Raw genomic sequence first — 26,743 nt, 5'->3', positions numbered from 1 at the left:
CTCCAACCTTTGTGTTGTCTGCAAACTTGCTGACCCATCCTTCAATCCCCTCATCCAAGTCATTAATAAAAATTACAAAAATTACAAACAGTAGAGGCCCAAGGACAGAGCCTTGTGGAACACCACTCACCACTGACTTCCAGGCAGAATATTATCCTTCTACTACTACTCGCTGTCTTCTGTTGGCCAGCCAATTCTGTATCCAGACAGCTATGTTCCCCTGAATCCCATTCCTCCTGACCTTCTGAATGAGCCTACCATGGGGAACCTTATCAAATGCCTTGCTAAAGTCCCATATACACGACATCCACAGCTCGACCCTCATCAACTTTTCTAGTCACATCCTCAAAGAACTCGATAAGATTTGTGAGGCATGACCTGCCCCTCACAAAGCCCTGTTGACTGCATTTAATCAAGCCATGCTCTTCCAGATGGTCATAAATCCTATCCCTCAGAATCCTTTCTAACACCGTGCAGACGACACACGTGAGACGTACTGGTCTGTAATTGCCGGGGATTTCCCTATTTCCTTTCTTGAAGAGAGGAATTACATTTGCCTCTCTCCAGTCCTCAGGTACGACTCCAGTGGAGAGCGAAGATGCAAAGATCTTCACAAGTGGCGAAGCAATCACATTTCTCGTTTCCCAAAGCAGCCGAGGACAAATCTGGTCCGGGCTTGGCGAATTGTCAATCTTAATGTTTGACAAAATTTTCAGCACATCAGCTTCCTCAATCTCTATCCATTCCAGCATGCACACCTGCTCTTCAAAGATTTCATTCACTACAAAGTTTGTTTCTTTAGTAAAGACAGAAGCAAATAACTCATTTAGGGCTTCCCCTACCTCCTCAGACTCTATACACAAATTCCCTCTGTTATCTCTGATCGGCCCTACTCTTTCTTTGACCATTCTCTTATTCCTCAGAAAAGTGTAAAATGCCTTTGTGTTCTCCCTAATCTGTTCTGCCTAGCCTTTCTCGTGCCCCACCTGGCTCTCCTCAGACCATTTTTAAGCTCCTTCCTTGCCTGCCTGTAATCCTGTAGAGCTGAGCTTGATCCTAGCTTCCTCCACCTTATGTAAGTTACCTTTTTCCTTTTGACGAGAAGCTCCACCTCTCTCGTCATCCAAGGTTCCTTTATCTTACCACTTCTTGCCTGTCTCAGAGGGACATATTTATTCATCACTTGCAACAACTGTTCCTTAAACAGTCTCCACATGTCTATAGTGCCTTTACCAAGGAACAATTGCTCCCAATCCATGCTTCCTAACTCATGTCTAATCGCATCATAATTTTCTCTTCCCCAATTTAATATCCTTCCATTTTGCCTAATCCTCTGCTTCCCCAATACTAAGTAGAATGTGAGGCAGTTGTGGTCACTAGCACCAAAATGCTCTCCCACCACAAGATTTGACACCTGCCCCAGCTAGTTTCCGAGCACCAAGCCTAGAATGGCTTCTCCCCTCGTCGGCCTGTCAACGTACTGAGTTAGAAAACCCTGCTGAACACACCTTACAAAAACAGCTCCAATCAAATCTTCTGCTTGAAGGAGGTTCCAATCAATCTTGGGAAAGTTAAAGTCACCCATTACAACAACCCTACTATGTCCACACTTTTCCAAAATCTGCCGACCTATGCTTTCTTCCATCTCCCTGCTGCTATTGGGGTGCCTGTAGTAAACCCCTAACGAGGTGACTGTTCCCTTGTTTCCCTAATTTCCACCCATACTGACTCGGTAGACAGATCTTCCTCGACAATGGAAGCTTCTGTAGCTGTGATACCCTCTCTGATTAGTAGTGCAACACCCCCTCCTCTTTTTCCCCCCCTCCCTATTCTTTTTAAATGCTCTAAACAGTGGAACATCCAGCAAGCATTCCTGCCCCTGAGAAACCCATGTCTGTGTTTTGGCCACAACATCTTAGCACCAGGTACTGATCCATGCTCTAAGTTCGTCACTTTTATTCCTGAAACTCCTTGCGTTAAAGCAAACACACTTTAACTGATCCCTTGGTTCCTTCCCAGGAAAATCCTTCCCACTAGCTGGTCTACCTCCTGCTATTGCCTCACCTGCATCAACTCTCACCTCCGGTATACAGCTCAGGTTCCCCGTCCTTCTTGTACAGGTCCCACCTTCCCCAGAAGGTATCGCAATTATCTACATATCTGAAGCCCTCCCTCCTGCACCAGCTGTACAGCCACGTGTTAAGCTGCGCCCGCTCCCTGTTCCTCACCTCGCTATCTCGTGGCACCGGTAGTAAACTAGAGAACACTACTCTGTTCGTCCTGCTTTGCAGTTTCCATCCTAATTCCCTGAAATCACTTTTTATATCCTTGATCCTTTTCTGGCTATATCATTAGTGCCAATATGTAACACGATTTCTGGCTGTTTGCCCTCCCCTTTTAGAACCTTATACACCCAGAGACGTCCCGGACCCTGGCACCAGGGAGGCAACATATCTTCCGGGAATCCCGATCCTGACCACAAAATCTCCTGTCGATTCCCCTAACTATCGAGTCCCCTACTACGAATACTTTTCTATTCTGTCCCCTTCCCTTCTTTGCCACAGTGTCCCTCCTGAGTCTCCTATTTTTCAATAACATCACCTATTATTTTACTAAATTCCATGATACAGTCTAAACTAGCACATTCTTTCCTCATAAAGCAACCCCACCACAAGGAATCAGCCCAGTTTACCTTCACTGAAGTACCTCTAACAAGTACATATTTTGTTTAATTACTTTATGGGCATGTGGGTGTCACTGGCTGGGCACGTATTGATTGCCCGTCCCTAATTGCCAGTGGGCAATTAAGAATCAACTATATTGCTGTGGGTCTGGAGTCACATGCAGATCACATGCTCAGTCAGCGGGACAGCTGGTTTATGGTACAGACTTTAGCTTTCTGGAGAGTCCACCTTACTGAATACTCAGGTCTGTAAAGAAAACAAAGTTTTGAAAGGGTTGATAGCCAATCACGAGTCTTAAGGTTCTCCAAATTTCAAAACCAGGTTTTCCTATAATTAAGGGCCATAAACTCCATTGTGAACTCCTTGAAAGCTTTGCTTGTTTTTTCTCCAATGTCATTTGATTTTTCAGGAAACAGTAGGTATCTTACAACGCAAATTGAAGTGTTGACATCATTCTTTAACAAAGTAATAGATTAATCTCTTTTCAACCTAGAAAATTACAGTATTTTATAATTTTTCACATCACCCTTAAAATTTTTAAAAAATTATTCATGGGTTCAACATTTGTGCGAAGATTTGTAGCTCAGGTGCTCGTTGTTGTGGTTCTGTTTGCGAACTGAGAATTTGAATTGCAGATGTTTTGTCCCCTGTCTAGGTGACATCCTCAGTGCTTGGGAGCCTCCTGTGAAGCGCTTCTGTGATCTTTCCTCCGGCATTTGTAGTGGTTTGAATCTGCCACTTCCGGTTGTCAGTTCCAGCTGTCCATTGCAGTGGCCGGTATACAGGAAAGCCACACACACGGACCAAGTCCTGAACTACGAAAGCAACCACCCCAACACACAAAAGAAGTTGCATCAAGACACTGTTCAAAAGGGCCACTGCAGTACACCAGAACTGCAAAAAGAGGAAAAAGAACACCTCTACAACGTATTCGCCAAAAACGGATACCCCCGCAATTTCATCAACAGATGCCTAAGGGAAAGACAACGGAATGAGGACATGCCACAACCCAAAGGACTAGCCACACTACCATACATCAAAAACATTTCTGAACTGACAGCCAGACTACAGCAACCACTAGGACTCATAACAGCACACAAACCAACAGCCACTCTCAGACAACAACTCACCAGGACGAAGGACCCGATACCCAGCATGAGCAAAACCAAACAGATTCTATCAACAAACACATTGACCTGGACCCAATATACCGGCCACTGCAATGGACAGCTGGAACTGACAACCGGAAGCGGCAGATTCAAATCACTACAAATGCCGGAGGAAAGATCACAGAAGCGCTTCACAGGAGGCTCCCAAGCACTGAGGATGTCACCTAGACAGGGGACGAAATGTCTGCAACACAAATTCCCAGCTCAGCGAACAGGACCACAACAATTATTCATGGATTTTGGGTATTGCTGGCTCAGCCAGAGGGCAATTAAAGGTCAACCACATTCCTGCAGGCCTGGAGAAGAATGTGGGCCAGATCACTTAAAGGTGGAAGTTTCCTTCCCTTAAGGACACAAGTGAACCCGAAGGATTTTTCTCTGCATCAACAATGGCTTCATAGACCATCAATAGTCTCTTAGATTCCCGATTTTAATTGAATTTAAATTCCACTATCTGCTATGGCAGGATTTGAAGCTAAGTATCCAGAACATTATCTGGGTCACTGGATTAATCATCTCGCAATCATACCATTAGACCATCATAAACAATATGTATTACTGCAACTCTCCTTCAGTAAGGAGATACACTATGCCAAGCATGGTCTCAACAATGCCCTGCACAGTTGTAACAAAACTTTCTTAGTTTTAAACTCCATTCCATTTACAATCAATGCCAAACGGCTAAGTTATGTTTAACGGGTCATAAGAGCACATAATGTTCTTTTAGCTTGACTTGCAAACATTTTAAATGAAAATAAATTCAGTCATGAGCAAAAGTCCAGTTCAAGAAAAATGGTATCAAAAGTACACACAGAGCAAAATTCTCTCTTTTAGTACTCCTTAACCCTCATTCAGGTTGAATGCAAGATGCTAACCCAAAATTCCAATTGCTCTCAAGTCAATGGAAAAGACCCATAACCCGACTGGGAGCCAGGGCAAGTTATCTTTCATGACCTGGACCAACAACGTATCCATTAATCAACATCACTAAAACGGATCTGGTCATCGTAGCATCGCTGTGTAATATCTTGCTGTGCACAGATGTTTTATATTACAACAGTGAATACATTTCAATGGGATTTAGTTATAAAGCAATTTGATATGCCCTGCAATTGTAGATGTGTTATTTTTTGGCACAGTACAAGTGTTTGGCACTGACGACTGCAAATATTTAATAGACGCATTCTATTTGATTCAAAACCAAATGCATGACCTAATTTTGCTTAATTATGTTATTTAGCCCACGATACATGAACTTTCATACGTTTGCTGCAGAAATCACTGATTTTCAAACTCTGAATTATTTTCATGATTTATAGGAATAACTTTAAAGAATAAATTCATACCTTAATATTTTGAGCATCTACATTAGCCCCGGCCTCAAGCAGCAGACTGATCACGGTGGTGTTTCCTGCCAGCACTGCCCAGTGTAATGCTGTGTTCTTATGGTACTTGTCTCCTAGACTCACTGACACATTAAATGTGAGCAACAGTCTCGTCGGATCCACACTGAAATGCAGAAAACAACAATAATGTTGCTGGTTCAAACCAGTTGGTGACCAACTCCAGTAAAACAAAATGAGGAAAAATGCCTTCAAAAATGGACAGTCATCATTTTTGTTAATATTTGCAAACAATTTAGGCTGGTGTTTATCAACTATTAAAAACCTTATGTTACAAAAAAAACACTACAAATTTCTCAAACTAACAGTGATACAAAATTTTACACTTTAATTGAGATAATAATATTTGAAATTATAGCTCATTCAATGAAATATGATAGATAAATACAAGACACCACTTCACGATTTTCAGACCACAAACTTAAGACCGACCTAAAGTGGGTCTACTTCTCCCAAGCAATCTGGGAAGAAATGCTGAAGGAAGCTCGTAATGGCAACAAAAAACAAATTCTCATTGTTATTTGCCCCACATCACAGGCATGGGAGCAGCCATTCAGCCTGTTCCATCAAGTAAGGAAAGGGCATTGTCCAGAAAAATGCAAGAAGCAGCAGGGAATAGAAATATAACTGATACAGTGAGGTGAAATAGGGATGCAGGAAATTCTCATGCAAGCACTGTTTCTGTACTGCCAATTGTCTTTGAGGTGCATGTTATTGTGATTAACTCACCTCAACATTGCTAAACTGAAGTGCTCATCTTAAACACATTTGAGGATATGGCTACACATAAGGGTGCAGGGCAATCCAGACCCTGCGACCCTTTATGTTGCGCCAACCTGTGGAACCAATCTGAAGCCTATCTATCCTACACTATTCCATTTTCATTCATAATCTATCCAATGACCATTTAAATGCCCTTAAAGTTCATGAAACTACTACTGTTGCAGGGAGTGCGTTCCATGCGCCTACTACTCTCTGAGTAAAGATACTAGCTCTGACATCTGTCCTAAGTCTATCAATTTGTCCCATCACCATCAGAGGAAAAAGGCTCTTACTGTCCACCCTATCTAACCCTGATTATCTTATACGTCTCAATTAAGAGACCTCTCAACCTCCTTCTCTCGAAACAAAACAGCCTCAAGACCCTCAGCCTTTCATCAGAAGACCTTCCCTCCATACCAAGCAACATCTGACTGAATCTCTTCCACATCCTTCCTGTAATGCGGTGACCAGAACTGAACACAATACTCCAAATGTAGCCGCACCAGACTTTTGTACAGCTGCAATATGACCTTGTGGCTCCAAAACTCAATCCCTCTACCAATAAAAGCTAACACACCATATGCCTTCTTAACAACCCTATCAACCTGGGTGGCAATTTTCAGGGATCTATGAACAAGGATACCAAGATTTCTCTGCTCATCTACATTACCAAGAATCTTACCATTAGCCCAATAGTCTGCAGTCCTGTGCCCCTTCCAAAGTGATATCATCTCACACTTTTCCACATTAAACTCAGTTTGTCACCTCTCAGCCCAGCTCTGCAGTTTATCTCTGTCCCTCTGCACTATCCACAACTACACCGTCCTTCGTGCCATTCACAAATTTTCTAAGCCATCCTTCCATGCTCTCATCCAGGTCATTATAAAAATGATAAGCAGCAGTGGACACAAAACAGATCCTTGTGGTACACCACTAGCAACTGAACTCCAGGATGAACATTTCCCATCAACCACCACCTTTCAGCTAGCCAATTTCTGATCCAAACTGCGAAATCACCCTCAATCCCATGCCTCCGTATTCTGTGCAATAGCCTGCCATGGGGAACTTTATTAAACACCTTCCTGAAATCCATATTCACTACATCAACCGCTTTATCCTCATTGTCCTGTTTGGTCACCTTTCCAAAGAACTCAATAAGGTTTGTGAGGCACGACCTACCCTTCACAAAACTGTGTTAACTATCCCTAATCAACTTATTCCTTACTAGATGATTGTAAATCCTCCCACTTATAACCTTTTCCAATACTTTACCCACAACTGAAGTAAGGCTCACTGCTCTCTATTTACCAGGGTTGTTTCTACTCCCCTTCTTGAAGGGAACAACATTTGCTCTCCTCCAGTCTCTGGTACTATTCCTACAGATAATGACAACAAAGATCAAGGCAAAAGGCTCTGCAATGTCCTCCCTGGCTTCCCAGAGAATCCTAGGACAAATTGCATCCAGACCAGGGCACATATCTATTTTCAAATTTTCCAGAATTGCTAACACCTCCTCCTTGTGAACCTCAATCCCATCTAGTCTTGGAGCCTGTATATCAGTATTCTCCTCGTCAACAATGTCTTTTTCCAGTGTGAATACTGATGAAAAATATTCATTTAGTGCTTCCCTATCTCCTCTGACTCCACGCACAACTTCCCACTACTATCCTTAATTTGCCTGAATCTTACTCGTCATTCTTTTATTCCTGATATACCAACAGAAAGCTTTAACGTTTTCCTTGATCCACCTGCCAACGACTTCTCATGTCCCCTCCTGGCACTTCTTAGCTTTCTCTTTACGTCTTTCTTGGCTAAGTTGTCACCCCCAAGCGCCCTAACTGAGCCTTCATGTCTCATCCTAACATAAGCCTCCTTCTTCCTCTTGACAAGAGTAAACCATGGCTCCCTTGCTCAACCACTTCATCTCTGCCTGACAGGTAAATACTGATCAAGGACCCACAATAGCTGTTCCTTTAATAAGTTCCACATTTCAATTGTGCCCATCCCCTGCAGTTTCCTTCCCCATCCTATGCATCCTAAATCTTGCCTAATTGCATCATAATTGCCTTTCCCCCAGCAATAACTCTTGCCTTGCATTATATACCCATCCCTTTCCATCACTAAAGTAAACATAACTGAACTGTGGTCACTATCACCAAAGTGCTCACCTACCTCCAACTCTAACACCTGGCTGGCTTCATTACCCAAATCCAATGTGGACTCGCCCCTTGTTGACTTGCCGACATATTGTGTCAGGAAACCATCCTGCACACATTGGGTCAAAACTGGCACAGCGAATCAATACAGTAGAGAAACAGTGGAGAATTTACATAATTTAAAAAAAAAACAATGTAAGTTACCATTCTAAGGGAATGGAGGCAAATACAGAGAAATGAAAATTGCATATCATGTATAGTCAATGTTAAAAAAAAACTACTTCAGTAAATGAAACCAAAAATAGAACAATAGTCAAAATGAAATTGAATAACACTGGTTTAACACATAGTATCTGGAGCACTCAAGGCAGAATTGGGTTTAAGCTATTGTCAACTAATCTCAGTCAGGGTGTTCCTTTTTTGAGAGGCTATGGCCAGCACTAGGAAACCCTGGGCCATAAATGAAATAAAAATGGACAGTTACCATTTTTCAAATCTAACACTGCCATCCCTGCAAGAAATATGCAAATCTAGACATTTGCTGAGGTCAAGACTGAGTTTGGTTTCACCTGTCACGCATGAATAGCTCAGCAGAACTTGCAATCTGGATTCACAGATGAACTGCAACCACATGGACACAGCACCAGAGTATAGCTACCCAGTGCCTAATTCACACAAGATACAGATCCAATGCCCTTTGAAAGGTAGCAGCTGAACACAACAGGGGGCGAAAGAGAATTTCCCAAAACAAGAGATCAATTAGCCGGTTTCTGTGCCAGCTCTTTAATAGAACTTTCTAATTAGAGATTCTTTCCTTCCCACTTTCCTCACCTTTTTTTTGTCCTTTACAAGTACATATCTTATTCCACTTTGGAAGTTATTATTGAATCTGTTTCCAATGTCCTTTCAGACAGTGCACTTCAGATTATAACAACATTTAAATGCAATACCTCAATCACTACTTAGCTAGTAAAAGGTAGGACATGCAAGAATTGAAATCGCTCTAACCTGTGTGTTCTATAAGCTGCCCACATCAATGGTGTCATTCCATTCTGGTCCATCATATCTACATCCTGAAACAAGTGATCAAAATAAATATTTGCAAAGGATAAATCCAAGTACATTTATTAAGTTTCTTTTGTTGCTTGTTAACATCACAGTCAATTTCAGCAACTATAATTTGACATTAAACGCAAATGTGACTTCCCCAAAATAGGGAATAATAGTAAGGGAATCTCCGGAAAACTTTAAACCAAGTTTTGTTAGAAGCCTAACATCTTGGTATCACAGATAGTTACAGCACAGGATGCCATTCAGTCCATCGTATCGGTGCTGGCTCTCTGACAGAGAAATTTATGTCCTACCACTTCCCTTATTCCTTGCTAGAACCATATACAATCTCCCAATTCAGATAATAATCTAATTCCCTTTTGAAAGTTTCAATGAACCTTGCTTCAATCAAGCTGAGGCAGCAAATTGCAGATCCTATCCATTTGATCCACAAAAATGTTCCTGCAAGGAGGTCAACACAGGATGTAAGGCTAATAGACCTACAAGAAGCCAAGAAAATGAATGAGAGGAGTCAGTTAGATCATTGAACTCGTGAAGAGGAAGAAAAAGTAAAGTAAGACCAAGAAAAACACGAGGTCAAGCATGCTTTAATTTTCATTAATACACCAAACTCAGTTTGAGTGAATTCTTTTGTTTTTTGTGAAGAGATGTGCTTTTTAAAATGCTATTGTAGATTGCTAAAATGGACAGTCTCCTTAAGCTTTTTGTCAAGTCCTTGAGGCAGCACTATTGAGCCAATCTACTTATTTTAACTGAAAAGGTGACACCCTCTTTCAAGTTGGTGTTAGACTGTCCTGGTAAATACAACATTGATGGCAGAATCTTCTATCTCTGCATGGCTGGGAAGACATTTGGAAGAGTGTTGCCAAACTGTCAGTTCCAGGAAGAATGCAGAACGACAATGTGTTGATTAGCATAAATGCTGAGGAATTAGGATCTGTAAAAAATTGTGGGAAAATTTGGTTATCCACGATACTCTTCAGGATGGTGGGGCAATTCTACAATGTATTTGTATGGCCTAGATGGGAGAGTCTCCTGTTGACCTAGCAGTTACAAATGGAATAAAGCATGTCTGAAAACTTCTGCTCCTGAGCATGACATTTTCTGCTCTGTATTCTGAAGTATTCAGTCTTAAGTTTAGTAAATTTAAAATTAAATAAATTAAAGTTCAGCAGGCTTTTTCATTGCTCAGACCATTAAGTATAAGAGTTGGCATGTTATGTTGAGGTTGTACAGGATGTTGGTGAGGCCCCTTCTGAACTACTGCAATCAGTTCTGGTCTCCCTGTTGTAGGAAGGATATTATTGAGTTTCAAAGGGTTCAGAAGAGATTTACCAGGATGTTGCCAGGATTGGAAGGTTTGAGTTATAAGGAGAGGATGGATAAGCTGGGACTCTATTCACCCGAACATAGGAGGTTGAGATGTGAGCTCAGAAGTTTATAAAATAATGAAAGATATAAAGTGAATGACAGCTGCCTTTACCTCAGGTGGGAGATTTCAAGATGAGGGTCTTTTAAGATGAAAGGAGAAAGATTTTAAAAAGACATGAAGGGCAATTTTTTTTAAGAAACGAGTGATTCGTGTGTGGAATGAACTTTCAAAGGAAGTGTTCAAAGTGGGTACAGTTACAAGGTTTTAGATGCTTACAATGTTTAGTTAAGTACATAAACAAGAAATGTTTGGAAGAATATGGGCCAACCACAGGTAGATGGAACTAGTTTAATTTGGATTTATGGTTGGCATGGACTGTTTGGACCAAAGTGTCTGTTTCCGTGCTGTATGACTCTGTGACTCTGTACAGCAATAGTTTCTGTTGCCAGTTACAGATAAAATATAGCCTTCTTATTCTCAGTCCTTTCAAAGGGTGCACTTTCATATCCCATTTAAGTAAGTCCAGGATGCATTGCCATGCCTCTCCCAACCTATCCAGCCACCTTCCATGATTGATGCACATTTCAACCTATTTCCCTTTGTTCCTGCACCCTTTTTAGAATTGTATCCTCGATTCTGTTTGTCACTGTTTTTCTTCCGAGCTCTTCACATTTCTAATTCTCCATTGTTCAACTTTGATCTAAATTTAGATCCTAATCCAGTGGTCTGTGGCCTCCAGTTCCTTCCAAGCCATATTAAAATTAATTTGCGAATAACAAAGCCATTCTGCATATCTCTATTAATGTCTTCCTATATATTATTACAGTCCACTATGTTAAATACACATCCCTTTTGCTATCTTCTTCAAATTTCAATCTTGTTAGTCAAAATCATTTATTTAAATAGTGAACAAGTGGCCCAGCAGCACTGCTTGTGGAGTACAATGAAACATTTTGGCATGGTACATACTATGTATTACTTATAAAACACAAACTTGCATTTTTGTAGTGCCTTTCCTTATCATACCAGGCACCTTGAAGCGATTTGCAGTAAATGAAGTACTTTAAATATAGTTTGTGTTGTCAAGTTGGAAATGTAGGAGCCTAATTGCCCATCGTAGGCTCCCAAAACAGCAATGTGCAGGAGGTCTGTTCTTGCGATGTTGATAAATAATGTCCAAAATTGGGTAATGGAAGCTTGCCCAATGGTGAAAAAACAGCCCAGTAAAACACAAAATTATTACTAACCTGAGTAGCATATATTTAGTAGCTGAGTATAATGTGGGAAAATGAGAGGTTGGCCACTTTAATAGAAACAGTGCAGACGATAACTCCCACATTCTATGAAATACTACAATCAAAGAATAGGGTCAGAAAATGACCAAAACTTGTGGAATCATTATCAGAAAGATATGAGTAACAACTCCTAAGCAGTGGATATAAATGCTGCTTCCCAGTAATCTCATGTATGACTGTCACTACAATTTCAGGGCTACTTTCGATTGTTCATATTTAGCTTTTTAAATGACCTGTTTATGCGAAGAAAATGGTCAGAAAAGCTTTTTTTCTACAATTGCACAAATTTGCTCTCTGCAAGACTGATGTTGCAAATCTATCCAAGGATTATGAAAGGATTCCAAAATGTCACCAATTCAAATCAGACTTTCTAAAACCTTGCTGGAATAATCTGATTCAACTGTTGAATGAATTACACAGTTGTTCAAGGAAGCAACGAGTTTATCACCTACTCCAGATGTGGGTCATAACATCTCTGAACAGGTTGATTAGGAAAATATCTCGAAGTCAGAACATCAACATGGAATCAGCCCGAGTGCCATTATCAACTGCATAATCCTTAGCGGTTCACACAATATTACTGCCACATTATCTCAGTCATTCCCCATAGCCAATAAGTGCAACAATTACAGCTTATGTGTAGCAGTTGAGAATATGGTAAGGGCTACAGTGTGGCAAGATACACTGTACCATATCCACATATTTTATTGAGCTGATTTGACAAAGTCCCAGAGACATGTTCTCATGAGGAGAAGGGGGCTGGGAAAACAAAAGTACTTTCAGATAATGCAACATACACTATTGTGAGCCTGTGAATGGTTTGCTAAATGTGACAACCTAAGTCAGCTGGCAACTTAAACCCTGCTTAGTCTTCTGACAAATACCACATGTTTCATCCTTTTCCAACAGAGTTTGATTTCTGCTATTCACAAGGGAACTTCTTCCATCTACTTTCTGCCTGGAACTGAAGCAATCAAATCTACTTTAGACGGAGCTCTGCCACACAACGGGATTTATACTGCTTGGCACTCATCTGCCAAAGTTTTCTTCACTGTTCCTTATTTCATCTTTAAATGGTGGCTGAGCAGGAATGTTTATATTTGACCATCTCACAGAACAAAATTACCCATTAATTTCTCACCCCTCATTAAATGGAACTGAGGCAGTGTAGCAATTCTGAATGCCCTGCTATAGGAAGGATGTTGTTAAACTGGTATGAGTGAAAATAAATTTACGAGTATGTTACAGAGACTGGAAAGTTGGTGTTATAAGAAGAGGCCTGATAATCTGGGACTTTTTTTTTTACCCTGGAGTCTCAGAGGCTAAAGGTGACATTATAGATGTTTATAAAATCATGAGGGGAATAAATAAGGTGAATAGCCAAGGTCTTTTCCCCAGGAAGGGGAGTCCAAACCTAGATAGCAGAAGTTTAAGTTAAGAGGGGAAAGATTTTAAAAAGTCTCGAGGAGCAACTTTTTCACACAAAAGGTGACGCATGGATTGAGCTGCCAGAGAAAGTGGTCAATGGGGGTGCAATTACAATATTTAAAGGGCATTTGGACAGGTACAAGCATATGGACGTACATGAAATAGAGTAGGACAGATGGGCTTCAGAGTGGTATGACAGGTTGGTGCAACATTGAGGGCCGAAGGGCCTGTACTGCACTGCAATGTTCTATGTTATATGAATAGGAATGGTTTAGAGGGATATGTGCCAAAAGTATGCAAATGAGACGAGTTCAGTTCAGGAGACCTGGTCGGCATGGATGAATTGGGCCGAAGAGTCTCTTTCCATGCTGCATGCCTTTATGGCACTAAAATCAAGTTTTTGAACAAGACAGAAAAATACAAGAGTAGAATTCTGAATGAACTTTGAGAACTGAGTATTTTGGTGGTTCTGAAAAGATGCTATGGCAGTACTTGCACAAGAGTTAGTGACATTTTCTCATTCTTCTGTCCCACTAATAAATCTTATCTCGTTGCTGTTTGAGAGAGATTACTGGGGACGAAATGCTTGCCATGCTTATTTATGAATCAGGATTTGGATGTGAACATAGGAGGTACAGTTACTAAGTTTGCAGATGGCACCAAAATTGGAGGTGTAGTGGACAATGAAGGTGATTACCTCAGAGTATAATGGGATCTTGATCAGAATGGCCAATGGGCTGAGTAGTAGCAGATGCAGTTTAATCTAGATAGATGTGAGGTGCTGCATTTTGGAAAGGCAAATCAGAGCAGGACTTATACACTTCATGGTAAGGTTCTAGGGAGTGTTGCTGAACAGAGACACCTTGGAGTGGAGGTGCAGAGCTCCTGGAAAGTGGAGTCGCAGGTCTATAGTAGAGTGAAGAAGGCGTTTGTTATGCTTTCCTTTATTGATCAGTGCACTGAGTATAGAAGCTGGGAGCTGAAGATTTGTTGCTGGAAAAGCGCAGCAGGTCAGGCAGCATCCAAGGAGCAGCAGAATCGACGTTTCGGGCATGAGCCCTTCTTCAGGAAAGGCCTGACCTGCTGCGCTTTTCTAGCAACACATTTTCAGCTCTGATCTCCAGCATCTGCAGTCCTCACTTTCTCAGAGAAGCTGGGAGGTCATGTTGCGACTGTACAGGACATTGGTTAGGCCACTTTTGGAATATTGCGTGCAATTCTGGTCTCCCTCCCATCGAAACAATGTTGTGAAAAGATTTACAAGGATGTTGTCAGGGTTGGAGGATTTGAGTTAAAGGGAGAGGCTGAATAGGCTGGAGCTGTTTTCCCTGGAGTGTGGGAGACTGAGGATGACCTTGTGGAGGTTTATAAAATCATGAGGAACATGGATTAGGTAAATAGACAAAGGTGCTTTCTCTGGGGTGGGGAAGTCCAGAACTGGATTTAGGGTGAAAAGGGAAAAACTTAAAAGTGACCTCCGGGGCAACGTTTTCACACAGAGGGTGGTGTGTAAATGGAATGAGCTGCCAGAGGAAGTGGTGGAGGCTAGTACAATTATAACATTTAAAAGGCATCTGGATGGGTAGATGAATAGGAAGGGGTTACAGATTTATGGGCCAGGTGCTGGCAAATGGGACTAGGTTAGGACATCTAGTCAGTATGGACAAGTTGGACCAAAGGGTCTGTTTCTGTGCTGTACATCTCAATGACTGTATAACAGTGTCAATCCTTCAAAGGTAATTAATGGCTGAGAGGCATGTTGGCACACATTGACAACATGTCAAAATGAAAGATCTTGGTTTTTTTCCCCTTCACTGATTCGCTCACGTGATCGCTAAATTCCCTCGCACACCCACAATTATTGGGTTTTTGGATGTCGGGGAAGAGGGTTGTACGCACTGAGTTCCAGAACTCCACTTAGTCACTTTGAAGGAGTAGCCATATACTTAAACTCACGATAACATGAGACACTTAGAGGAGACTTTGGGAGAAACACTGCTCTCTCTCTGACTTGCAGAAACCACAAGTTTAGGACATGCTGTTAAAAGAAACTTGGGAAATTGAAAGGCATTTTTTTAAAAAATGGCACACTATACACTATTGGGTGGATGGGGTGATAATCAAGTGAGCTGCGTCATTCCCTACAATGATCATTGTTAAGCTGTTCAGGTGTATAAACAAAAGCAGATTGAAACTTACCTGCCCCTTTGCAATCAGGTATGCAACAATAGAGGTATGACCAAACTGAGCGGCAAGGTGGATACAGCTACAGCCTTCTCCATCAATCAGTGACGGTTCCGCACCATACTTCATCAGATGCACAACCATGGACAAGTGACCCTGCCTGGAAAAAAGGACCCAAAAAGCATTTTACATAAATTAAGACGAAAAATGTTGCATTATAATTCACAGAGGCATTGTTGAAGGTTTGTCAAAACTTAGGGAAAATTTACTTCCATATTTCTTCATTTATTCACAGGCTGTGAGGGCATTGCTGGCAACATTTATTATCCATCCCTAATGGCTCTGGTGGTGGTGGTGAACTATGCTTCCTGAACCACAGCAGTTATTGGGATCTAAGTATACCACAGAGCTATTAGGAAGAGAATTCCAGGATTTTGAACCAGTGACAGGAAAGGAAAGCGATACAGTTCCAAGTCAGGATGGTTTGTGGTTTGGAGGGAACTTGTAAGTGCTGGAGCTTCCATTGCTGTTCTTGTCCTTCAAGATTGTAGCGCTTGCAGGTTGGAAGGCACTGCTGAAGGTGCCTTTGTGAATTAATACAATACACCTTATGAATGGTACACACTGCCTATGTGCATCAGAAATGAAGGGAGTGAACGTTGAAGGTGGTTGATGCGGTGCCAATCGGCAGGTTGCTTTGTCCTGAATGGTGTCAAGCTTCATAAATACTGTTGGAGCTCTATCCACCCAGGCAAGTGGGAAATATTCCATCACACTCCTGAGTTGTGTCTTAAAGATGGTGGACACTGGGGAGACAGGAAGGGAATTACTCGTCGTAGGATTCTCAGCATGACCTGCTCCGAAAATCTTTGAATTCAGAGTGTGGGAGCTGGCTATTCTGCCCATCGAGTCCCTCCGAAGAATGACCCATCCACCTACTCTATCCCTGCATTTCCCATGGCTAATTCACCTAGCTTGCTCATCCTTGGACACTATGAGCAAGCTAGCATGGCCAATCCAGCTAACCTGCACATTATCAGACTGTGGGAGGAAACCAGAACACCCAGCAGAAACCCACACAGACACAGGGAGAATATACAAACTCGACACACACAGTTGCCCAAGTCTGCAATCAAAACCGGAACCCTTGCGCAGAGAGGCAGCAGTGCTAAGCACTGAGCCAACGAGCCGCCTTTCTGTAAAATTATTTATTCATGGGATAAGGGCATTGTGGGCAAGGCCAGCGCATGAGTCAATCATATGGCTGCAGGTTCAGAGGACAGATTTCTGACCCTCAAGAACCTTAGTAAATCAGATGAGTTTTGACAATAATTGTCCACAGTTATATAGTTATGATTATTAATTACATTCACTGTTAATGAATTCAAATGTCACCAGATCATTAATTTGATGTACTGGATTTCACAGACAATGTCATTACATTTGCCACTGCGTCACATTTTGTCACTTTTGGTCAAGTGCTCAGCAGAGATTTAGATCAATTATTAACTTAATGGAAACATGTATATCGACACAATTAAAAAAATGAACTCGGAGGATTCCAGGCTTATGTTATTAACAATGGCTCAAACAGTTAACAATATTTTCACAGAAGATTTCAAGGGGGCGGGAGGGGACCTGACAAAAGTTTATGAACAAAAGATTCCAATTGATCAGACTCATTCTGAAGGGCAGCAGTTCAAATTTCACAAATCATGAAGTTAGAGATTAGAAATATATCTTTCTACCTGCATCACTCTCCTCTGATGGAAATTGGAAGATTTGAGGCACTTTGGCAAAAGACATCTATAACAATGCTCAATATTTTTGCAGGCTTGTTCGGGGAAGATGACTCATTACATCTCACTGCAGTGAGGAGGTTGGGGGCTCAGAAAGTCATGATGGAGGGAAAGGAAGACCATAAGGTGTTGGAACAGAAGTATGCCATGTGACCCTTTGAGAGTGCTCCAGATTCAATTACATCATGGCTGATTTGATAAATTTAAGCTCCACTTTTCTGCTTTTTCTCCATAACCATCATACCCTTACTGATTAAAACTCTGTCTCAGCCCTTAAAATACTTCTTGATTGAGCCTTAACAGCCCTATATGGTAAATAAAAATCCACAGTTCACTACTGTTATGAAGATGTGAGTGTACTGTACCTTGAAGAGAGTTAAAAACTAGCAAAAACTACCTGACAGCATCAAGTGTTCCGAAAAAAATATATAACATTTGGTTGAATAACTCTATTAGCCCAGAGACAAAAAAAAGTTGAGTTCAGACATTCAGTTTAAATTGTACCCCAAAATACCCAACTCCAATCAAGTTTGAAATGAATATATTGACAATCTTAAAAGCCAATGACACAATCCGATGCTTTGAGGGTACAAGACCAGGAAAATTGAACAGTTGGGAGGAGAACTGCCAAGCCAACAGCATTTAAAAAGACTGTCCGAAAAATTGCTCTTTGCAAGTACCTTTATTGATCAGTAACCTGTGAAGCAGAATCCCCAAGAAGAAAACGACAGGAATACAGAGAAAACTGAAAGCTGCCTGGTTTTGAGTTAAGAAGTTTTGTTTTGCAAATCTTAATCAGTGGAATGGCGGGGGGGGGGGGGGGGGGCAGTGGTTATCAGACTAGTTTTGTAGAAGGGGAAGGTAAACGATAGGTGAGAGGAAGGAGCTGTAAATAGTTGTTAGTTAATCATTCTCTGTCATATTTTAAGAAATAAAGTTGTTAATTTTTACTTTAAATAGTTCTTGACCTCTCGAATTTTCACAATTCATGCACGAGATAAATCTTTTCTGTGTTATGGGTTTTAATTTAGCAGAGGGGTTTACCCAGTGTTGTAACACTACATTCTGAGAGAAGAAATCCCTCATCTCTTTCTTCAATAGGTGACCCCTGACTGAGATTACAGCCTCTGGTCCTAGACGTCCCCACAAGGGGAAACAACCTCACTGCATTAATTCTATCAGTCCATTAACATTCATAAAAGGATTATAAGGAATAGAATATAGTGTGGGAAAGTGTGAAATTGCCCATTTTGACAAAAGAATAAAAAGAAGCATATTATCTAAATTGAGAGAGTTTGCAGAGTTCTGGGATGCAGAGGGATCTGGGTGTCCCAGTGCATGAACCTTAGAAGGTTAGTCTCCAGGTACAGCACATAATTAGGAATCCAGAAGATTAAGATGCACGGGATGCAGGAGGACCTAGCCATATGGATGTAGAACTGGCTTGCAGTTAGAAGGCAGAGGGTAGTAGTGGAATTGTGTTTTTCTGGCTACAGATGAGTGACCAGTGGTGTTCTGCAGGGATCTGCACTGGGACTCTGCTGTTCGTGATATAAATAAATGACTTGGATGAAAATGTAGATGGATGGGTTACTAAGTTTGCAGACGCTACAAAGATTGGCAGAGTTGCGGATGGTATTGAAGGTTGTCAAAGGATACAGCGGGACATAGCTCAGTTGCAGATATTGGCAGAGAAATGGCAGATGGAGTTTAATCCAAGTGAGTGTGAGGTACTGTACTTTGGGAGATCAAATGTTATGGAAAATTATACATTTAATGGCAGGACCCTGGTCAGTATTGACGTACAGTAGGACCTTGGGGTTCAAGGCCATAGCTTCTTGCAAGTGGTAGATAGGGTGGTAAAGGTGACTTGAAAGGCCAAGTGGTCACCCCTTGTTCCTATGTTCAGTAAGGCTGCCTCTTATTTTACTAAACTTCAATGACAATGACATACTCAACCTCTTCTCAAGAATATACTTCCATTCTCGGGATCAACCATGCGAAACTTCTTCGGATTGCCTCCAATTCCAGTAATTCTTTCCTTCGGTAAGGGCACCAAAACTGTTACACAATACTATTTCAGTGTATTTGAGTTGTGGTTTAACTGGTTAGCTTTAGCAAGGCTTCCTGATTGTTATACTCCATTGCCTTTGTAATAAAGGCTAACAGTCTTGAACTTGGATGTCACATCTTGTGATTCATGGATGGGGATCTCCAAATTCCTGTGCTGCAGTTCTCTGCAGTCTTTCCCCATTTACAAAACATTCTGCTCTCTACTCTTCTGCCAAAGTGCATCATCTCCCATTTTCTAAAAGTTATATTTCCTCTGGCAACACTGATTCAACCTGTCTATATACCTCTTGCTATGGCCCTCGATAATTTTTCATGATTTTGGAACTGTGAACTGCTAGCTAAAGATCCCTTCTGGACTGTGGGTAACAGCTTGTGTTAAAGGAATTGTGACTAAATAACCTTTGTTTATTTGTGAGGAAGTCAATTGCAGGTTGGTTTCTGACCAAAGTTCTGCAGACACTTTGTCACCAGGAAAGAGCGTTGTGTTAATAGTAGAAGTTGCTATCAACAAAGTCAGTACTTGGGAATGGGTTCCAGCAAATCTGGGGAAAAAACCTGACCTCAACCATATTGCACATTTTGAATGGTAACTGGGACCTTGTGGAGGAGATGGTCAAGTTGTCAGGGAGGGAGTCAGTTTGATTTGTGTTTTGGACTGTTTTTTCCTTGTGGTTGGAGGATCCCTAGGCGGAAGATGAGGCACTCTTCCTCAAGTCATCATGTTGCAATGTCTGGCGATGGAGGAGTCCAAGGACCTGCATGTCCTTGGTGGAGTGGGAGGGGGAGTTGAAGTGTTGAGCCACGGGGTGATTGGGTTGGTTGGTCCGGGTGTCCCAGAGATGCTCTCTGAAACGTTCCACAAGTAGGCGGCCTGTCTCCCCAATATAGAGGAGGCCACATCAGGTGCAGCGGATGCAGTAAATGATGTGTGTGGAGGTGCAGGTGAATTTGTGGTGGATATGGAAGGATCCCTTGGGGCCTTGGAGAGCAGTAAGGGGGAGGTGCAGGCGCAAGGTTTGCATTTCTTGCGGTTGCAGGGGAAGGTGCTGGGAGTAGAGGTTGGGTTCGTGGGGATGTGGATCTGACGAGGGAGTCACGGAGGGAGTGGTCTTTTCGGAACGCTGATAGGGGAGGGGAGGGAAATATATCCCTGGTGGTGGGATCCGTTTGGAGGTGGCAGAAATGACGACGGATGATACAAAAATGTATATGGAGGTTGGTGGGGTGGTAGGTGAGGACCAGTGGGGTTCTGTCCTGGTGGTGATTGGAGAGGCAGGGCTCAAGGGCGGAGGAGCGGGAAGTGGAGGAGATGTGGTGGAGAGCATCGCCGATCACGTCTGGGGAGAAATTACGGTCTTTGAAGAATGAAGCCATCTGGGTTGTTCGGTATTGGAACTGGTCCTCCTGGGAGCAGATGCGGCGGAGACGAAGTAATTGGCAATATGGGATGGCGTTTTTACAGGGGGCAGGGTGGGAGGAGGTGTAGTCTCGGTAGCTGTGGGAATCGGTCGGTTTATAGTAAATGTCCGTGTTGATTCGGTCGCCCGAGATAGAAATGGAGAGGTCTAGGAAGGGGAGGGAGGAGTCTGAGACGGTCCAGGTAAATTTGAGGTCGGGGTGGAAGATGTTGCTAAAGCAGATGAACTGTTCAACCTCCTCGTGGGAGCACAAGGCAGCGCCGATACAGTCATCGATGTAGCGGAGGAAAAGGTGGGGGGTGGTACCAGTGTAGCTGCGGAAGATGGACTGTTCCACATATCCTACGAAGAGGCTGGCATAGCTGGGGCCCATGTGGGTGCCCATGGCTACTCCTTTTGTTTGGAGGAAGTGGGAGGATTGGAAAGAGAAGTTGTTCAGTGTGAGGACCAGTTCAGTCAGTTGAAGGAGGATGTCAGTGGAAGGGTACTGGTTGGTACGGCGGGAAAGGAAGAAGCGGAGGGCTTTGAGTCCTTCGTGATGGGGAATGGAGGTGTGCAGGGACTGGATGTCCATGGTGAAGATAAGGCTTTGGGGAACGGGGAAGCGAAAATCATCGAGTAGGTGGAGGGCGTGAGTGGTGTACCGAACGTAGGTGGGGAGTTGTTGAACTAAGGGGGACAGGACTGTGTCAAGGTATGCAGAGATGAGTTCGGTGGGGCAGGAGCAGGCTGAGACTATGGGTCAGCCGGGGCAGTCAGGTTTGTGGATTTTGGGCAGGAGGTAGAAACGGGCAGTGCGGGGTTGTGGGACTATGAGGTTGGAGGCGGTGGATGGGAGATCCCCTGAGGTGATGAGGTTATGGATGGTCTGGGATTTGTGTCCAGCACATTATTTATCATTCCACAAAAAAAAACTTTAAATGTCTCCACAATATGTTATATATTAAATTTTCGAGCAACTCGAAAAAAATTGACAAAAGCAAAACTGATGCTCTTTGGTAATTTTTTGTAAAGGTCTGTGCGCCCCAGGACATACTCCAAGTGCGCTCCATTCCCACACAGAGGAAGTAATCAGCAATGTAATTTAGTGGCATAAGGAATTTGAAACCAGGTGAATGCTTACCTTGTTGCCCAGTGAAGAGGGGTGGAATTAAGGTCACCACCAAGCTGATCCACAATTGCACCCTTTGAGATGTAGTATCTGAAATATGAACAACACCATTAACAGATCAAGGTAGTACCCAAAAAAAATATTCACACATATCGATTTTCACATTTCGAATGAAATTACATATTTCAAGTTGATATGTGCCAACATATCAATTATGAGGAGTGCCTGCTCCACCCATTCAATAAGATTATGGCTGATCTGGTTATGGCCTTGACTTCACATTCCTGGCAACCTCTGACCACTTTTCAGACCATTCTTTAACAAAAAGATATCTGTCAATGCATTAAAAAATATTCAATGATCCCACCTCCACTATTCCACGGAGGATAGAATTCCAAAGATTTATGACAGAGCGAAAAACGTGTCCCTTAGTTCTTGTCTCTTCGGGCAACTGAAGCTATGGATCAGAGGATGTAGTAGCTAGTGAACAGCCAGATACAGCATGCAGAGAGTCTGTGAGGAGGGACAGGTAGTTGATAGGGCAAAATTGCAGTCAGTGTGATGGGTTGAAGTGTGTCTATGTTAACACAACAAATATCAGGAACAAAGCATGGATTAGTACTTGGAACTATGATATTGTAGCCATTACGGAGACTTGAATGTCACAGGATCTCCGGGAGACCCGCACCGATCAACTCCACCACCCCGTGGCCAAACATTTCAACTCCCCCTCCCACTCTGCCGAGGACATGCAGGTCCTGAGCCTCTTCCACCGCCACTCCCTCACCACCTGACACCTGGAGGAAGAACACCTCATCTTACGCCTTGGAACCCTTCAACTCCACGGCATCAATGTGGACTTCACCAGTTTCCTCATTTCCTCTCCACCCACTTTACATCAGTTCCAACCTTACAGCTCAGCACCATCCTCCTGACCTGTCCCATCTGTCAATCTTCCTTCCCAACTATCCACTCCACCCTCCTCTCTGACCTATCACGTTTACCCAGACCTCCATCCACCTATTGCACTCTCAGCTACCTTCTCCCCACCCCTACCTCCACCCACTTATCTTTCCACCCCAGAGGCTCCCAGCCTGTCCTGATGAAGGGCTTTTGCCCGAAATATCAATTTTCCTGCTCAGTTTGACCTGAGGGTAGGATAAAAGGTCAGCACAACATCAAGGGCCAAAGGGCCTGTACTGTGCTGTACTGTTCTATGTTCAAATATGAAAATGTGACCAAATCCAAAATGTTAAAACGAGCCTGAATCTGACTGTAACAAGTAAACAGGAAAGATTCAGTTACTCAAATTACGGGGCAAAACATACATAAGAATTGCAGTGAAGCCTTTTTGATCGAACACCAGAACAATGGCAAGTTTTGATGGAATGGTATTTCTACAGCAATGAAATCTGACTAATGAAACTGCACACAAAGAGTTATAAGTAGAACCCACAGAATCCCTACAGTGTGAAAACAGTCCATACGCTCCAACAAGTCCACATTGACTCTCTAACCAGCATCCCACACAGACCATTCCCCAATCTTCCCCCCACCCCCACAACTACTCTGCACCTCCCATAGCCAATTCACCCAAGCTATAAGTCCTTAGACAATATGGACAATCCAGCATGGCCAATACACCTAACCTGCACGTATTTGGATTGTGGGAGGAAACTGAAACACACAGAGGAAACCCACACAAACGCAGGGAGAACACGTATACTCCACACAGACAGACAGTCACTTGAGGCTGGAATCGAACCCAGGTCCCTGATGCTGTGATGCAGCTGTGCTAACTCCTGAGCCACAATGCTGCTAGGAAACAAAACGTAAAGTTTATCTAGTAAAGCCAAAAGTACTGAAATGCTCCAGGTTCTATTTGAGCATCTTAACCTGAGCATAACAATTGCTGAATTCCCATTATTGACATCCCGAGGCTCACCATTGACCAGAAACTGAACTGAACCATCCACAACAGCAGGTCAGAGACTGAGATTTCAACGGTAAGGAAGTCACCTCCTGACTCAACATCTGTCCACCATCTATAAGGCATAAGTTAGGAATGTGACAAAGTACCCTCCAACTATGGGTGAGTGCAGCTCAAAGCCACACATCTTTCAGATTTGAAACAAGGTCAATGTTCCTGCATTGTCGCTGGGTCAAAATTTGTGGAACTCCCTTCATAACCCAGTGTGGACATACAGATACCCCCCTCCTTCATTGACCTGAGTGGGTGAAGAAGGCAGCGCACCACAACTTTCTTCAGGGAAATTCAGGATGGAAAATAAATACTGGCCTTGTCAGCAATACCTACATCCCGTGAACAAACTTGGTTAAAAAAAAGGAGAAAGTGAGGACTGCAGATGGTGGAGATCAAGGTCAAAAAGTGTGGCACTAGAAAAGCACAACAGGTCAGGCAGCACGCGAGGAACAAGACAATCGACGTTTTGAGAATAAGCTCTTCATCAACAATGTGGGAGTGGAGGGGAAGCTGAGAGATAAACAGGAGGATGGGGATGGAGGTGAGGTAGCTGGGAAGGCAATAGGTGGATGCAGGTGTGGGGTCATGGTGATAGATTGGAGGGGAGGGTGGAGCAGATATGTGGGAAGGAAGACGGACAGTTAGGACAGTTGAAGAAGGTGGGGTGGGTCTGGGATGATACGTGGGGGGCGAAGAAGATGAGGAAACTACTGATGTTGACGTTGATGCAGTGTGGTTGTAAGGTCCCATGGCTAAAGATGAGGGGTTCTTCCTCCAGATGTCTGGTGGCTTGGATTTGGTGGTGGAGGCAGCCCAAGACTTGCATGCCCTTGGTGGAGTGGGAAGGGGAGTTGAAGTGGTCGCTACAGGGCAGAGGAGTTGTTTGGTGTGTGACCCCCAGAGATGTTCCCTGAAATGTTCAGTGATTTGGCATCCTGTCTCCCACATGTAACAGAAATCACATAGAGATCAATGGACACAATAAATGAGGTGCTTGGATTTGCAGAAAAATCTCTGCCAGATGTGGATGGATATTTTGGGACTTTAGATGGAGGTGAGGGGTAAGGTGTGGGCGCAGGCTTTACATCTATTGCGGTGGCATGGGAAGTTGGTAGAAGTGGAGGGTGAACACTAGTTACTGCCTGCCAATTTGAAAAAGTCCCATTAATTTCAACTTTGTTTCCTCTCTGCTGACCAGTTTTCTATCCATCTCAATACACTTCCCCCAATATCATGCATTTAATCTTGCACAATAATCTTTTATGCAGGACTTCGTCAAATGGTTTCTTAAAGTCCAAATATACCACATCAACTGGCTCCCCCTTGTCAACTCTACTCACTATATTTTCACACAATGCCAAAAGATTTGTCAAGCAAGATTTCCCCTTCGTAGATCCGAGCTGAGTCTTGCCATTTGCTGACTCCACGTGGCCTTTTCACAACTTACTTTCCTACTTATCTTGAGTCAGCAGCCAACCTGGAAACCGTACATTGCATCCTTTTATCCAGTTACTGATAAAGATTGTCTGACCCAAGAACTCCGGTTACTCTATCTTGCTAACCCAAAAATGGCCCATTTATGCCAACTCTCAAAAGTCAGGTAACCAATCTTCTATTCCTTCCAGTTCTGAAGAAGTCATATTAGTTTTTCTCCTCACAGATGCTGCCAGATTTTGAGTTTCATCAGCATTTTCTATGGCTGTTTCAATCCTATACCCACATTCGTATATCACCTCCTGCACCTCCTTTTAACCTTTAGGAATTTGTGATATAACACCTTGTCAAAATCCAAGTATAATATACCTACAGGTTCCCGTTTGTTCTGTGTAACCTCATCCAAGGACTCTAGTAAAGGAGTAATGTATGATTTCCTGCTGATAAAATCCTGATGACTCTGTTTGACTACATGTAGATTTTCAACATGCAATAACTTTATTAACAACAGATTACAAGTATAGTATTGGTAAAGTTACTTTGTAGTCACTTACATATTTTCAGCTATACCATGTGGTGTCCTGTACTTGAACAAAGGGACTACAAAAGAATGAGGGTGGACTTGTCTAAAGTCGACTGGAAACAAAGATTTTATGGTGGGACAGTTGACGAGCACTGGTGGACTTACAAAGACATTTTTCAAAGTGCTAAGCAAAAGTATATTCCAGTGAAAAGGAAGGACTGTTAAAAAAGGGTTAATCTGTCATGGGTGTCTCAGGAATTGAGGAAGGCTATCAAATTGAAAGAGAAGGGATACAAAGTGGCCAAAAACAGCATGAAACTACAAGACTGTGAAAACTTTAAAGGTCAACAGAAAGCCACAAAAAGAGCTATAAAGTAAAGTAAAATAGAACATGACAAAAGAAAACTAGCACAGAATATAAAGACAGATAGCAAGAGTTTCTATAAATATATAAAATGAAAAAGAGTAGTGTAAGTAAATGTTGGTCCTTTAGAGGATGAGAAAGAGAATTTAGAGTTGGCATATGATGAAATGACCGAGGCATTATACAGATATTTTCACAATGGAGGTCGCGAATAACATGCCAATAATCGAAAAAGAGATGAAGGTAGGTGAGGACCCGGAAACAATCATTATTGTGGAAGAATTTGTGTTGGACAAGCTAATGGAACTAAATCTCCTGATGGAATGCATCCCAGAGTGCTAAAAGAGATGGTGAGAAATAGCAGGTACACTGGCAGTAATTTTCCAAAATTTGCTGGTCTCTGGGGCAGTCCCAGCAGATTGGTAAACAGCAAACGTGATGCTACTGTCTAAAAAGGGAGGTAGACAAAAGATGGGGAATTATAGACCAGTTAGCCTAACCTCTGTCATGGAG

At 42.6% G+C, this 26,743-nt stretch overlaps 1 protein-coding gene across 1 annotated transcript in view; it reads right to left on the bottom strand.

Moving 5' to 3' along the window:
- Positions 1-26,743, bottom strand: part of zdhhc17 (zinc finger DHHC-type palmitoyltransferase 17) — a 128,338-nt gene that overhangs the window by 30,746 nt on the left and 70,849 nt on the right. Inside the window, exons 5-8 of the mRNA XM_043708813.1 lie at positions 21,938-22,015; positions 15,540-15,684; positions 9,183-9,247; positions 5,200-5,362 (exon numbers count right to left, since the gene is read on the bottom strand). Coding sequence (XP_043564748.1) covers positions 5,200-5,362; positions 9,183-9,247; positions 15,540-15,684; positions 21,938-22,015 — 451 coding nt within the window. The remainder of the gene's footprint in view (positions 1-5,199; positions 5,363-9,182; positions 9,248-15,539; positions 15,685-21,937; positions 22,016-26,743) is intronic.

The sequence above is a fragment of the Chiloscyllium plagiosum genome, chromosome 19 (genome assembly GCF_004010195.1).
Source record: "Chiloscyllium plagiosum isolate BGI_BamShark_2017 chromosome 19, ASM401019v2, whole genome shotgun sequence".
NCBI classification, from domain to species: Eukaryota; Metazoa; Chordata; class Chondrichthyes; order Orectolobiformes; family Hemiscylliidae; genus Chiloscyllium; species Chiloscyllium plagiosum.
The sequence above is the reverse complement of the archived record's forward strand: the minus strand, read 5'-3'. Positions and strand labels throughout refer to the sequence as shown.